Source organism: Phyllostomus discolor, chromosome 13 (genome assembly GCF_004126475.2).
Source record: "Phyllostomus discolor isolate MPI-MPIP mPhyDis1 chromosome 13, mPhyDis1.pri.v3, whole genome shotgun sequence".
Classification (NCBI taxonomy): Eukaryota; Metazoa; Chordata; class Mammalia; order Chiroptera; family Phyllostomidae; genus Phyllostomus; species Phyllostomus discolor.
Window position 1 is genome coordinate 49,350,820 of NC_040915.2, and position 16,153 is coordinate 49,366,972.

Sequence of the window (16,153 nt, forward strand, 5' to 3'; positions counted from 1 at the left end):
AGTCTTTAAAAGCGGGAATCCATAGCCAAGTGCAGCTAAATTGATTTTCATAGCAGAAATGATTCTGAAGAACCGTTGTTGCTGGCAGGGGTCCCTTAGTTCTTAACTTTCACCTTCCACCGGACCTCTCTCTCTCCCAAGAAGTCGTGTGCAGGCCCGGGACCCGAGCATCCTGAGGAGTTTCCTTTTACTCCGCCAGGTTGCCGTGGCTGCCCCCTCTAGACAGGGGTTGTGGAAAAGCAAAGAGCTCTGGAAAGAAAGGTGGGGGCTGGGTGAAACAAGAGTGGCCAACCAGTAGTGGTGGTGGTTTCAGCTGAGTGGTGGGTACTTGGGAGTTCTTTATACTGTCCGCTTTACTTTTGTGTTTTTGCTAAGTTTTCCATATTAAAGTTTCAAAGAAAAAAAAAGCACGGCATAAGAGATTGTATTTGCATAAGAAAGTCAGGGCCTCCCGAGGGCAGCACACGCCAGAAGCTGACCTTTGAAAATACAAGCAATCTAGTTTATTGAAGTGTTGAATTAAAACAAATTGACTTATTCTTTTCAGTTATGTACAGAGGACCTGCTGTGTGCCATGTAGTGTTCCACACAGTGAGCACCGCAGTGAACAAAGCATAAAGAAGAAACCCTGTCCCTCTGAAAGCCTGCCCTTTGTGGTGGTAACTGCAGTGAAGAAAAACCAGACAGCAGAGGTGGTGCTGGGGGCCACTTTTAGGTGGCCTGGGAAACCTTCACAGACAAGGTGGCCTTTGAGCAAAGACCCGAAGGAGGGAGCAAGGACGCTGTGCAGGTCTCCGCAGAGGTGAGTAGCAGGTGCACAGGCCTTGCGCCGAGCGCACCTGCTGCTGTGTTTGGGGGCAGCGGGCAGGTCACAGAGCGTAGGCTGTGCTAGGCTGAACCACGTCCCCCCAGAGATGCTCACCTCCTAAGCCTCGGAACCCGTGAGTGTGTTCCTCTTATGGTAAAAGGACTTTGCCGATGTAAGCTAAGGATCTTACGGTGGGGTGATTATCCAAGTGGGTTCCGTGTAACTACAGTGCTCCTTTGAGAGAAGAGCGGGGAGCCAAGAGGGGAGAAAAGGCGGTGCTGCTGGCTTGGAGGATGGAGGGAGGGGCCACAAGCCAAGGGCTGCAGGCAGCTGTTAGGAGCTGGAAGCGCGAAGGAAACAGATGAAAGCCTCCTGAAGGAGCGCAGCCCTGCGGCCACACACCTTGCTTTAGACTTCTGGCCTCCAGAACTGCAGGAGAATAAATGTCCATTGTTTTAACCACGAGGTCTGCGGTGGTTTGCTAGAGCATCAGTACGAAACTGACCGGGGAGGAGAGTGGGCAGGTGCGGGTCAGAGAAGGAGACGTGGTCAGAACGGGAGAGACACCTAATCCGTGAACAGAACTTGGACTTTTACTCTGAATGAGATGGAAAGTCATCGAAGTGTTCCGAGCAGAGGGGTGACAGGGTCTGACTTACATTTGGAAAGGGATCCTTTTGGCTGCGATGTAGTGGGACAAGGATGGCAGCAAGGAGACCAGTTACAAGGTCACTGAGATACTCCAGGGGAGAGAATGTGGCAGTAAGGATCAGGACCGCACCAGCAGAATGAGGCAGAGTCGGGACTGCTCCTGGGCTGGCGTGGCGGGAGGAGGAGTCAGCAGGAACTCCCAGGTATTTGGCCTGAGCACCTGGGTGGACGAGGTGGCCCTCTCCAAGGGGAAACGGTGGGTGTGCGAGTTGAGGGGGAAGTAGTAGTTGGCTGTGAGGCTGGAGGTGAGCGCTGGGTTCAGCTCTGCACTCAAGACCCAAAGTTAGAGGCTGTCCGCACACTGATGGCATTGGAAGCCAGGAAACCGGGAGAGATTGTCAGGGAAGTAAGTGTGGCTAGAGGAAGGGGTTCAGGGGTTGCGCCCGGCACACCACAGTGATCAGAGGCCAAGGAGATGGGGAGATGGAGAAGCCGTTACCTGTGAGCTGGGGAGAAAACCCAGGGTACTATAATTTGTTGTGTACAATGTGCACTTTTTTGCCCAAATTTTTTAGGGAAAAATAAGGATGCACACTATACATGGGCATGATGAATATATACTGTGGTATAATGATGGGTATAATAGTCCCGTGTGCAATGTGCACAAAACGGGGTGCACGTTATACATGGGAAAACACGGTACGTGGCACCCCGGAAGCAGGGGCGGGAGTCTTCCAGCAGGAGGAAGGGATCAAAGCAGGTCACGCTGCCCTGAGTCAAGTGAGGAGGGCTGAGAGGTGACCACGGGATCTGGCCACTTGGAGGTCACTGGTAACCTCGGCCGGAATCAGTGGCATGGGGAGGGCAAACGTGAGTGGGTTTCAGAGTGACTGGGGAGAAAGGAAGCCGAGGTAACGAGTCTGTTCCCCCTCAAGTGGACTTGATGTATGGAAGTGTGACCAGAACAATGACGCTCCCCCTGCCGTGGGCCTCACTGGTAACCCTAATCCAGGGGAGTTAATAAAGGTAATTTCTGAGCCAAGGGTTTTTTTTCTTTTTCTTTTTCTTTTCTTTCTTTTTTTGTAATGCTGCAATTCACAGTGGTGCTATAAAGCAAAATGCTGGAGACACTTTTATTAGCAGACTCTTGCAGCTGAGGCTCACTCAGTGGGGCTTTTACCGGGAGAGCCATTCCAGTCCTGGTGTGTTAAAAAAGGACCACTAGGCCTTTGGAAAATCGAGGCTTGTAAACTTGCTAGATTTAATATAACTTAAGAAATCCAAACAATTACATTTCATTTGGGTGAGAGTCTTTACAGTTTACTCGTGAAAGTTTAACTAGGTCTTTTCTTGTTGATTTTTTTCCCTTCAGGATTAAAAGAAATTCTTAATGCCCATAATTTTTGTTCTCCTTTAAGAGAAGGAAAAAAAGGCACCCTCCTTTTATAGTTTGCTAAAGAAATTGTTGGCACATTTCTACGTTTAATACCTAATTGTGGATACAGTCCTGATCCCTTTTTGGAAGTAATTCTCACCTCTAGCTTTTATAAATCCGTCAAAGAGATTTATTGTTTGTTATCCAGGATTTAAACCTTATCCTGAATATCATTTTCTACAGCATAAGCCCCGTGATTCAGTGGTCGGTGGTGGGATGGTGCACCGAAACATCAACTGTTTGTTCTTAGTTTTCCATCCCGTACTCCTGTTGTACAAATTTCAGATTGTGCCATTTAAAACGACCTGGCATTTTCTTTGAAGCTGATAATACAAATCTGTTTTCAGCTTCCAAACTTTTTAACGTCTGATATATTTGAGACTTCTTGAAAATCTCCAAAGTTTCTCCATTTTAAAGTGGTTGAAATTTTGTACGGTTCAGTTCCCAGTGAAAACTTATCCAGAATGTCTAACCTAATTGGGATCTTCTGGTTTGTGATCACTGAGCACTGATTGGGATTCTCCTAAAATGCTGATGATTCAGTGGTCCCATCTGACAAAATGCAGCCTCGTAGCTGGTTTTGGACTGCAAAGTCATGAAGGTTGTCCCCTACTTGGGGCCACTCGTGGGATTCATCCTGACTGCAAGGGCAGAGAGCAAACATTTCCCTCTGGTCCACGGGAAGTCACTCACATGAAAACATATCCGTGTAAGTTTGGCAGATCGAGGTGGAAAGTGGGTGAGAATTGCCAGTCTTAGCGCTCAGCATGTAGCTAGCTCACTACACATGTCTTAATTGATGGGCCAGTGACCCATCTCAGAATTTTCCAGAGTGTCTTCCGCAGAGCACTAGGCTTTCGAGACACTCCTTGTAAGAAGTATTCAGGAACCAAGTCAGTCTGGGGAATGAAGCTTTTTCTGTGTCCTTCTTAGAGATTTGTAACACGTGTCAGGCTATTGAAGGTAATGTATTAACACCCGAGGACCTGTTGTTTTGCGGAGCGTGCCTGGGGGAGTGTTGGTCTCTGCAGTGAAGTCAGAACTTACATTTATGTGACCTCCTAGCACCTCGGTGTGTCTTTCATCAATACTGACATCTCGTACATTTTACTGCATTTTGCGTCTTAAATTTTTACAAAAATGCCTCTGTATCCCGGGATCAGAGTAAATTGTCCTGTGTTTAGTTAGCACTCTCTGCCTCTGAGAACCCCTGAATGCTGGCTGCGTCTTACACTTCTTTAACCCTGCGTCCCAGGGGTCCGTTGGAGGAGGACTCTGCTCTGGAACCGTTTGAGCTGTGGCCTGGCTCAGTCACAGCGATGTCGGTCTTGTCTCTGTGCTTCTCGATTGCCGAGTGCCGAGACTCCCTCTGGCACAGACAGATGGACAGACACCACCCAGTGTCACGGACAGGCTCAGCTGTGGACCAGACATGCCAGAAATGAATCCATGGTGTTCTGTCTAGCGAAAACCGGAACTCCAGCGTTACGGAGTCATCACCCCGTCCTCGATCGCTGACCGCCTGTGATCGGGTGAGGGTCTGTTTCCCTGACGCTGTCGTGGCGAAGATGGGCAAGTGTGGGGTGCCAGTGTGGGTGCGTGGACTTGTGACTGATGCTGTGGCCACGTCAGGCTGGGCTGCTTAATGGACCCACGTGAGCGGGGGGAGCGCGAGAGTGGTTTGCCACAGGCTCTGTCCTCAGCCCCGTCCTGGTTAGTTGTTTGTTTGTTTTTTAATACTTAAGACGTGAAGGCCCGCAGACTGTATTTTGCTGGTGATCTGAGTGTGGGAGAAGTAGCTCATGCAAAGGACGGCAGGATGGAGATGCAAGGATGACATGAAATGCAGGGCCGGGTGTGTGTGTGTGTGTGGTGAGCTGGACTTCAAAATGGATAGAAAGTTTATTGAGAATTTAGTTTTAAAAATACTGTAGAGGTAAGAGACAGGGGCTTTTTTTCTTAATTACAATTCGTTTTAAAAGACTCTGAAGAATAATAAACACCAAAATGAGATTACCATGGGGTTGGGGGGAGGGGACATGAACCCAGAGATGCACAGGAGTCTTAACCTCATTAGTATTGTACTAGTTTATGTCTGAAGTGGGTGGTGAGTCCGTGGGTGTTTGTGATATTCCTTATACCTCTTTGTGTGCCTTGCATGTCTAATGAAACAGACCCCAGAAACTTGGGTGGACCATCCGCTCAGTAGCCGTGAAGCAAAGTAGCAAATTAGAGTCTGGTGACATCCTTCCATTCCTGGCACTCGACAGTCCACACTCAGGGGACTGTTTAGCCCTGGGTGCCACGTTTGGAGAGGGACCGTGGAGATGCAGAAACCCTAGGGTAGTTCAGAGACGGCGGGGCGGGAACTGTCCTCTGACAGGTCGTCGGAGGAAGTGGGCAGTGTTCAGACCCGTGGAGAAATGACTGCAGGGCAGTGGGGTGGCCTTCTTCAGCCATTTGAGGGGCTGTCAGGTGGAAGGGGGAGTAGATTTATTTTTTCAAAAGGGCAAAAATCGGGGCCCTGGTTGGAATGGAACCCGTTTTCTAACCGGTGGAAGGAAGTACTCTGTAGTAGAGCTGCAGGGAACCCGGCTGCTTTGGGAGATCAGCTCTCCCCCCGTGGCCCGCACCGGCCAGGGGTGCTGGGAGGAGCCTCCTGCGACGGGGAGAGGGGTCCAGGTGATCTCCAGGGCCGCTCCTATGTATTCAGTTTCTAAACCACGGAAGACTTGAGCCAGTGTGACCCTTTGGTTCAGAGAAGTGACAGAAGCCTTGCACTTCTTCATGCCGCCTGGTCTAACTGCTGGTGCTGGGAACTCCACACAGAGCGTCCGGGCCGTCCGGGACAGTGACTCGGGTGGCGTGGCACTCCACCTGGTGTCCGCGTGCTCTCGTGGGCAGCCACAGCGCAGTGAAGGAAGCCGGCCCTTCAGTGGACCGTCGGAGTGTTCTGCAGGTCGTTACTGCTCTGACCTGCTCTTGGTTGAATAGAGTATTGTGATAGCGATGATTTTGAATATAGTTTGCTTGTGATGGAAAATCAGAAATTTTGAGATTGAAACAAGCTGAATTCTTGGATTCTGATTCGTTTTTACTTGATTACATTTTAGCGTCTCATGCCATGGAGCAAGTAGAAACCCACTACAGATTTAATAAAAGTTCTTTATTAAAACATAAGGAAGCTCATGGCTTCCTTCTTTAAAGTACTACTGGGAAACATATAATTTCATAGCAAGGTGCTTGGGTCCTGCAGTGCTCTCAGTAGTGGTCTGGGTTAGTATGTGGCGTATGTGGAATTACATTTGCGGAGTACTTCTGTGTGAGTTCTTTGAACTACACAACAGCTCTGTTGTTGGGGGGGTATGATTATTCACATTTTTTAAAAAAATATTTATTTTTAGAGAGAGGGGGCAGGGAGGGAGAAAGAGAGGGAGAGAAACATCAGTGTGTGGCTGCCTCTCATGTGCCCCCTACTGGGGACCTGGCCCGCAACCCAGGCATGTGCCCTGAGTGGGAATCGAACCAGCGACCTTTTGGTTGGAAGGTCCACGCTCAACCCACTGAGCCACACCAGCCAGGGCTGATTATTCACATTTTAAAGAGGAAACAAAGACCCTGAGGTCATAGAATTTAGTGTTGTAAGGGACGCTTTAGAATCCGACGCCCCCACCCCGCACCATTGCAGAGGAGGAAAGGGGTGCAGAGAAGCGCAGCAACTTGCTCTTCACGACACAGCTGGGAGGACCCGGCGCTGGAGGCTGGGTGTGTCCCCGCGCGTGTAACTGGCTCCTGTGGCATCACGCTGCTTCTCGAACGAGGGAGGCAGTCATAACGACGTTTCTGAAAATGTTGTCAAATATATGTGTATACACGATATCCAGTCACTTTATGTCCCCTCGGGGAGGTGGTTACGTAAAGGAACTCTGCCGTGCCGTGAGTTTTTTTGTACCATGTAGAATCGTTTTGAATATACAGAACTCCCGTACTGTTTTTAAAATTTTTATAGTTTTTAACAAAATTTATGAGACCTTCATGTGGTTTATGTCCTTTATTCTAGTAATATATATTACATCGATTTTTATGTTTTAAACCAACCTTGCGTGCTGGGATAGATTGTATTTGGTCATGGCACACATTTCATGTGTTGCTGGATTCAGTTTGCTAGTGTCTCGTTGGGAATTTTTGTGTATATTCGTAAGAGGTGTTGGTTTGTAGTGTTCTTGTCTCATGGTGTTTGTCTGGCTCTGGTATCAGGGTGACACTGGCCTCCTAGCTGAGTTGGAAAGCGTTCCCTCTTCTCTTTTTTGGAAGAGTTTGTGAATGTTTGGTATCAGTTCCTTTTTAAACATTTGGCGGAGTTCACCAGGGAAGCCATCTAGGCCTGGGCTTCTCTGTATGTGAAGTTTTAAAATTATTAATGAAACGTCTTTACTTGTTATAGGTCTGTTTCAGATTTTCTGTTTTTTGAGTTGGTTTCAGTAGTTTGTGTCTTTCTAGGAATGTAACCATTTCATCTAGTTTATCTGATTTGTTGGCATATAATTGTTCACGGTATTCCCTTATAATACTTCACGTCGTAGTGGTGGCTTCTCTTTCATTCTTGAATTTAGTGATTTGAGTCTTTTTTTTTTCTCTTGGTCAGGCTGGGGAAAGTTTCGTTAACTGTTGATCTTTTCTAAGAACTCATTTTATTTCCTTGATTTTTCTTAATTTCACTTATTTCTATTGTAATCTTTATTTCCTTTGTTCTGCTTGCTTTGGGTTTAGTTTTCTCTTCCAGTTTTTGAAGGGAAAAGGCTTTTTGGCCTCAGATCTCTTTCAATGCGGGGAGTTTTGCAGATATAAATTTCCCATGAAGCACTGTGTTTACTCTGTCCCATAAGCTTTGCATGTTCCATTTTTGTTTTCACTCATCTCCAAGTACTTTCTACTTTCTCTCATGATTTCTTTGACCTATCGGTTATTTAGGAGTATGGTGTTTAATTTCCACACATTTGTGAATTTCCCAGATTACTTCTGTTACTGATTTCTGACTTCACTCTGTTGTGGTCAGAGAACATACTTTGTATGAAGTCAGTCCCTTTAAATGGGCTGAGATTCGTTTTACGCCCTAGCACACGGGCTGTCCTGGAGAGAGTCCGCTGCCCTTGAGAAGGGCTGCACCCTGTTGTGGGGAGTGTTCTACGGACGTCTCCTACGTCTGGCTGGTTTGCAGGGCTGTCCAGGTCTTACATTTCCTTGTTGGTATCCTTCTGCTTAGGTTCTCTGTCCATTATTGGAAGTGGCGTGGGGCAGCCTTGGGTATCGTGGTGGAACTGTCCATGTTTTCCTTTACATTGACCAGTTTTTGATTTGTGCGTGTTGGGGCTCTGTTGTTAAGTGCGTGTGTTAAGTTTGTAGTTGTCGTATCTTCCTGTTGGGTTCACTCTCATTATAAAAATATCCTTGTCTCTAGAAACAAGTTTTGTCTTAAAGTTCATTTTATGTGGCATTAGTGTACAAATTCCAGCTCCCTTTTGGGTATTGTTTGTGCCGTGTATCTTTTTTCATCCTTCACTTCCGTCCTGTCTGTGCGTTTGAATCTGCAGTGCGTCTCTCAGAGATGCCGCAGGTCACGTCGTGTGTGTTTGCTTTGCCAGTCTGTGTTCCGACTGGGACACTCGGTCACTTCACCTTCAGTGTGATCACCGATGAGGGAGCCTCGATGCCTGCCGTGCGCTCTTTGTTTTCTGTGCGTCGTGCGTCTTCTTTGTTCCCCTTTTCCTGTATTACTCTCTTCTTTTATGACGACATTTTTCTAGCATACCGTTTTAATTCCCTTGTTGTTTCTGTTACCGTATTTTAAAAAGTTACTGTGTTTTCTCAGTGGTTGCGCTGGGGATTACAAGTACATTATAAAACATTTTACTTTGGGTTAATACCAATTTATAATTTCAAGATTATACCAAAACTGCTCCAATATAATTTTGTTCCCTCTTTCTCCTTTGTACTATCATTTCATACACATCATATTTTTATATGTTATATGCCTGTCAACACGGTTTTGTGCTTCAGGCAGTTGTCTGTGTAACCAGACACTAGAAAAGAGTTGCAAGCAAAAACACACTTATGCCGTCTCTCGTGTGCACCTCCAGAGCGATAGCGACTGGTGTGTGATGCCCTCCCTTGCGTGCGCCCAGTTGGGGTCTGAAGTCCTTTCATTTCAGCCTGAAGGGTTCCCTCCCTTCAGTGTTGCTTGCAGGTCAGGGCTACTAGTGGCGAATTGTTTTTTGTTTATTTGGGAATAACCTCGTTCCTCTTTTCTTCTCAAAGGATAGTTTGGTCGGACAGATAGTTATTGGCTGACAGTCTCTTTTGGCAATTTGCATAGGCCGCCCCGTGATTTCTGATACGAACAGACTCCCTGTGTGCAGTGGGTCTTTTTTCTCTGACGCTTTCAAGATTCACTCCGTCTTGGCTTTCAACAGCTTGACTGTGATGTGTCTAGGTGTGAAATCTTCGTGGAGTTTGTTGAATTTTTTTGATGTGTAGATTGATGTTTTTCATTGAACGTGACAAGTTTTCGATCATTATTTCTTCAGCTAGTCTTTCCACCCCCTCGTCTCCCTCCCTCCTTCTGGAGCTCTCATAGTACTTATGCTGGCCCACATGCACGGTGCCCCTCAGGTCTCTGCGGCTTGGTCGTTTTCTTCGTCGTTTGCTTGGTTGGTTTATTTGTGTATTTTTCCTTCATTTCTTTCTTTCTCAGACTGAAGAATCTTAACTGACCTTGAGTTTCCCGATTCTTCTGCTAGCTCATGTCTGTTTTTGCACCCCGCTGGTGAAGGTTTTATTCCAGTTATTGTGCCTCTCAACTCTAAAATTTCTATTTGTTTTCTAAAAATAGCATATCTCTTTATCGGTATTCTCTACTGGGCGAGACTTTGTGCTTATACCATACCCCTCTACTCCTCAGACATGCTTTCCTTTAGTGTTTTGAACACACACAGTGGCTGGTGCAAAGTCTTTGTTTAGTGATTTTATGATGTCTGGGCTTCCCCAGGGATGATTTCTAGCTCCTGTTTTTCTTGCCCTGTACATGGGTCGCACCTTCCCATTTCTCGTGTGTCTCATCATTTTGTGTTAAAAACCGGCCTTTTAAAACAGTGTGGCACTCTGGAAATCAGATTGCCCACCTCTGCAGGGTTCGTTAACGTGATATTTTTGTTATTGCTCCTCCTGTTTGTTTTGTTTCAGACCAAGTCTCTGCTCAGTTTGCTTAGTGGTTAGGTAGTGTTTAGATGGAGATTCCCTTAAGTACGTTGGACCAATACGTTTCCCAGCCTTTGCTGAGGTGCACCCTGGGTGTGGGGCATGCCTTCAGTGTGCTTGTAGTTTACAGCCTGCGTTAGCCTGCACCTCCTGCTTGTGCAGAGCCTCGGGGTTTGCAAGAGCTGAGAGACCAGGGCTTCCCTGGGCACACGCACACATTTCCGTTCATGCTCGTGACATTCTTTGTTCCCAGAAACATCTTGGAGCCTTTCAGAGCCCGCTCTGGGCACCCCATCCCCCAGATTTTCCTTCTGAGTGTTCTAGTCCTTCTCTTTTGAGCCCCGGTTGGTCATGCTGCCTTAGGCAGCTGCCATGTTCAACAGTTGCCCCTTACTGTCTTTGACAAATGCCCTGGGGACAGGACAGAGTGCACTCTGAGGCAGTTTGGATGAAGACCGGCCTTCAGAAGAGTTTCTCGGCAAGCTGCCAGGCAGGCCAAATGGCGACGGTTCCCTGGGGATGGCACTCTGGGGGCACTGGAAACCTGCCTGGCCCCCCCCAGTGGCTGCGGGGCTCCTGGACTTTACAGCTACTGTGGCTGCAAGGCTGTCGGTCTTCACGGCCACCACGGAGCTGAAGGAGGAAGACGGGATTAGCGCAAGTTCAAACAAAACAGAAGTTTCGCTTCTTACCAAGATTCAGCCATTTTTCTTGAATAAACGCTCCTCAAAATGTTGCAAGCCTTTAGTTAATTTCCAGAGCTGTGAAAAAGTTGATTTTTGACAACTTTTGGCAGCATTTTTGTTGCTTTTATGGAGGAGCAGATTTTTGGAGATCTTTACTCTGTAATTCCAAAAGTCAACCCCTATCAGTTCGTCATTAAGTGAGGCATCCGTGTGCGGGGAGCAGGGCCATGCGAGTGCTGCGTGCGCTCTCTTACTCTGGCTCACGTGTGTTCTTCTCGTCTGTGTACTTGATGTCTTGAAGTGGCCTCGCGGCACTGTTAAGGAGCACTGGTAACTGAAGCCATTGGTCACAACTCTTACTTTATTAAAAATGAGTTGGGTGAGCCACAATCAGAACGCATTGCGACCCACGATCACGGTGATCTGCTGGGTCAGTTTCTCACCTTGCCGGCGGAGTCCACCTTCTGCAGTCTGCCCCACCTTGTGCATTATCGGGGGGTGAAGTAAACTCATTGTTCCCCTCAGATAGGCCTGGAAGACAAAGCACTAATAGCTAAAACTGCCGTTTCCTCTGGATACTGTTGGGATTTGAAACTCAGTCCAGACATAACATTCATTTCTCTGTATCAGATCTTACAGTCCTGGTTAACAGCTTGAGTTTCTGTTAAATATTTTTTAAGGTACACACTTAAAATCTAAGCTTTCACACGTACCATAAATCTGAAATTCTCACACAAGCAGAAGTTTCGAGTTAGGGATATTTATTTTATTATGGCTTCTATTTCAGAGGCCCCGGGTCTCCAGCCCTGTAAGACGGGACTGCAAGGGCCCGTCGGTGGGAGCAAAGTGGTTCTGTTCTGACAAGCTGTGTGCGATTGTCTACCACTCAGCACGGCATAGCGTGTATCTCTTGCCTTTTGTGTGTTTGCGTATTTTTCTCTGAGGTTATATAATACTTCAAGTAGTCTAAAATGTGATATCAGATGATAATACAATAATTTTGCAATCTTGAAAGATAAAACTGGAAACATTTGCTTGTTGCTTTTTTTTTTTTCCCCACCTCGGAGTGTTTTGTTAATGAGACATTTTATACTGCCATAAACCCAGGGCAATAGTAAAGGTGTTGATTGATTTTTGGATGACAAGGGCCTTCTCTAATTGCAGGATTTGACACTTGTGTCACTTCTGCCGTTGTAGGTGAGCAAGACGTGGAAGGTGATCGCCGAGGACGAAGTGCTGTGGTACCGGCTGTGCCAGCAGGACGGCCGCCTTCCCGAGAGCAGCATCTCCGACTACTCTTGCTGGAAGCGCGTCTTCCGAGAGTGCCGAGCCAAGGAACACATGTTAAGAACCAACTGGAAGGTAGGCGGTGGCCAATATCATTACCTGCAGAAGAGCCTGCAAGGACACGGGGATCCCAGCCCGGGACTGATCACCGAGTCCTTCTAGTTGCAGCCCGAGGTCAACTGCCAGGAGCAAAGGGAGAGGAGGATGGGGAGCGTACCTTCAGCTGTTGGTGCCTCGTTGCCTGTTTTGTTCGCCCTCGGAGTCTCTGCTCCTGTTCCAACCACGCTCTTTGGGAGCGTCCTGCTGTTCTCCGGGAGGGGAGGGGGAGTCAGAGAGGCTGGCCACCCCCCTCCGCCGGCAGGGTCTTTGACTCAGGGCTCCGTGTGGCCCCTCTCACCTTCTCCACCTCCCTGGATGGACTGAGAAAGCGAAAGCGCCACCTGAATACAAAAGAGGGGCTGTTTCCAGTAAGTGTTAAGAGGGAGATTATTAAATGTCTCTAAGCACTGTCTTCTCTTCCCTCCCATAACCTCTTGGCTTGCTTCCATCACATTTATCACTTCAGAATCTCTACAGAAATATTAGATCACAGCTAAGACTTTCACAGCGCAGTGTTTCTGTAGGAAGTAAGTGTCGAGAACAGTGTTCCGTGAAGCTGCTTGAGGCGTGACGAGACAGCCGGGCGGCGGTCGTGTTTCGTTGTGTTTCTCCCCACCTGCGTAGCTGGCTATTGGCTGTGTGGAGGGGATAAAACCATACTCTGTCCTCTCCTGTAAAGGTCAGTCCTAGTAGACTTGGAGATGAGCAGGCTTTTGCTCATTACCAATGGTGACACATGGCTTGTGTGCATGTCTGTCCCCAGTCACCTCTAACCTGATTAGTGACTGATACTCTCGATCTGGGCGACCTCGCACGGCTTCTGGCAAAGTCAGTAAGAGCGGTGGGTCTCAGCCCTTGTGCTGGAGGCGTTGGGGCCAGGTAGTTCTCCGCGGCGAGGGCTGCCCTCTGCCCTGGAGGACGCTGAGCAGCCCCCGTAGTCTCTACCCGGTAGGTGCCAGGGGCATTCTCTTTCTCTCCCAGCTGCGACAAACAAAAATGTCTTCAGACATCTTCAGATGTCTCCTGGGGGCAACATCGCTCCTGGTGGAGAACCACCTTTCTAAGGAGAATGAGCAGAGCTATCCTTTCTCAGGCCATTAAGATGCCACCACTAAGTATCAGTTAAAAGTCACACCGCCCACAGGTTGCCTCCTCACCAGGTAATGAACGTGTGTGGGGGGACCCGTGGCTCTCTTGCCTGTGTGCTTGAGTAGGTGGCAGGGGAGGGCAGAAAGCCAGGGTCTAATGCTGGTAGGAGGGGCTGTAATTTAAGGTAGGCTTGAGAGGTGGGCATTAACTGGGCTGTTTCAGGCGGGGAGGAAGGGGAGCTTCTGAGATCAGTGAGCATGAGAGCTGCAGACACTCCGTGTGCTTGTGCTCCGGTTCAGAGATGTCAGGCCCTGAGAGAGAGCGGCGGCCGAGTTTTTGTTTCCTCTGTGGTGCTGGAGAAGGTGAGGGGGGACGTGGCCCGGACATCTCCCCTCCTCCAGGCTGGGGGTGGCCGAAGTGAAGGGGTTTAAACACCCACCTCGTGTCATCTGGCACTTATTAACAGTGCACAAGTCACATGGGGTTTAACTGAACATCTATTTATTGATTTCCTCCAACCAGCATGAAGCCCTGTGTTTGATGAGTGGTTGTTGACCGAATGAACTGAGTCAAACTGCAGGCAGAAGGTGAGAAAGGCTTCTCTTTGGAGTATCTTGGACCTGTTTTTCGGAGTGTTACCAGTGAGGACCACATAAGTAAAGTATTCAGTAGCAAACACTGCATGAGCTGTAATGATGGGATTCTCACTGTGATTCTAGAACAAAAAAGTCCTATCAAAACAGGAAAGGCGGTGTCAGGGCAAGTCGAGTTGCTTCTGTGCGGTGGTGTTCTCCACTCTCCAGTGGGGCTCAGAGCAGCCCTGCTCTCGGGGCTGTGGAGGGGGTGGCGGTCCAACGCTGCACGTCTAATGCTGCACATGTAACGCTACCCCCGCAGAGCGCGGCCTGGTGCTCAGTTAGTGTTGGCCGGAGCGCTCACGGGCCTTTGCACGCAGACACTGTGGTTCGGTGCTGCTTGTGGCTGATGTCGGGATGGGTTGGGCAGGTGATCTGGTTTGGCATTCCCTGGGTCAGTGTCTGGGGAACCCGAGAGGGGACCCCAGGGCTCTCAGGCGTTTCTACACGGGAGACGGGCTGTGAACGCAGGACCTTCCTTGGACCTGCAGGTCAGAGCCAACAGGGAAGTGATTTGATAGGCTGGGCGTGGTGGCTGCAGTGTTCCTCTTCCTGGTGTTTGCGTTAACTCTTTTCTCTGGCCTTCAGAGGATTTCTCCAAGACCAGAGGACCACTGGGGTGGCAGCGGGGTGGGGAAGCCACGTGGCAGAAAGGAGAGAATGCCGTAAGCACTCAGGTTTTGCTTTTTCTTTCAACACCTGCCCCTCAAAAGGGCATTGTTATCCTTGTGCTTACGCCTGGGCTGTGCCCTCACACAGATGACTCCCAAGTCCTCCCCTTCCATCCCCATACATCCACTGGCAGGACAGCTCCACTTGGGTGTCCCTCAGCCTTGGACTTGGTCTTCAAGTGAGATCATCACGCAGATCATCTCACACAGTGCCTAGAATACAACTACTCAGATGTTGTTTTTAATGGGTGGGTGTCATCAGCCGTCTCCTAGTAACATAATAATAAGGGTTGCTACCATTTTTGAACACTTGCTATGTGTTACCAGCCGTGCTCAGCACTCACACGGTTTCCAGTCCTTGGGCCAGTCCTGCAAAGCGGGAGTGACGGCTGGCCCGGTGTTCAGGAATACCATCACGCACGCTTCCTTTCGGCTTCACTCTCCCAGCCTTCCCAGCATCCCACATGTAAATGCTTTATAATCCTTCAGGTTCCCTTTACTTGTATTTATTTATTTATTTATTTTATTTATTTTTAGACAGAGGGGAAGGGAGGGAGAAAGAGAGTAGAGAAACATCAGTGTGTGGTTGCCTCTAGCACACCCCCTACTGGGGACCTGGCCTTCAACCCAGACACGTGTCCTGACTGGGAACTGAACCAATGACCCTTTGGTTCGCAGGCTGGTGCTCAATCCACTGAGCTACACCAGCCAGGGCTATTTGTATTTTAAAAATAATTATTTTACGTGTATATTTGGGTCAATAAAATGCCACGGTACACATCATTTGAGAGTCAGAAAAGGGCATACGGTGAAGGGTACGTCTTTTTCTCGCCTCTCTCCGCCGACCATCTGGTCCCCTGCCCTGGAGTGGCAAATGTCGTGGGTTCCAGGGTTTCCTTGAAGAACTGCTTTCATGGACCTCTGGCCTCTCAATCCGGATCAGCGTCTTTTCTTCCTTTCCCATCCTGATTTTTCCTCTTTGAGTGTACTTGTTCATTTTATTCTGAGGGCTGTTAACAGGTAAAATATCACTAAATACTTCCTCTTCTCTGACCCGAACTTTTTCATGCACTTCATACCTTTCTCCAGATACTTGCCGCTGCCAGCCTTGTGTGGATTGCAGCTACCAGTGCGGACAGGTCGCCTTCCTGTCCCCTTGAGCACAGGGCAGCGTTCTCCCACGCCGGGGCCCCTAGTTCAGTGCTTGTCATGTGTGTGTGTGTGTGTGTGCATGTGTGTGCTCGCGTGTGGTAACTCGTGTGTGCTAATGGGGCAGCGTGTCAGTTGTCATCTTTGCCTGTTTGGCTGTCCAGATAGCTTTGAATGCAGTCTCTGCCGTAAATCCCTGCGGAGTGTAGGTGAGGCTGACCTGCTATGTCTCTGGCCGTCCCAGGAGTAACGAGAACACACCCCCTTTTCCTTACACAGAACCGCAAGGGCGCCGTGAGTGAGCTGGAGCACGTCGCCGACGCGGTTTTGTGTGACGTGCACTCGCACGATGGTGTCGTCATCGCTGGGTAAGCCAGAACAGCTTTTCA

General features: G+C 48.6%; 1 protein-coding gene across 1 annotated transcript in view; it reads left to right on the plus strand.

Moving 5' to 3' along the window:
- FBXW8 (F-box and WD repeat domain containing 8) overlaps nucleotides 1-16,153 on the plus strand; it is a 102,801-nt gene that overhangs the window by 16,203 nt on the left and 70,445 nt on the right. The window contains 2 exon segments of the mRNA XM_028528251.2: nucleotides 12,032-12,196; nucleotides 16,044-16,132. Of these exon segments, the coding sequence (XP_028384052.1) occupies nucleotides 12,032-12,196; nucleotides 16,044-16,132 (254 nt within the window).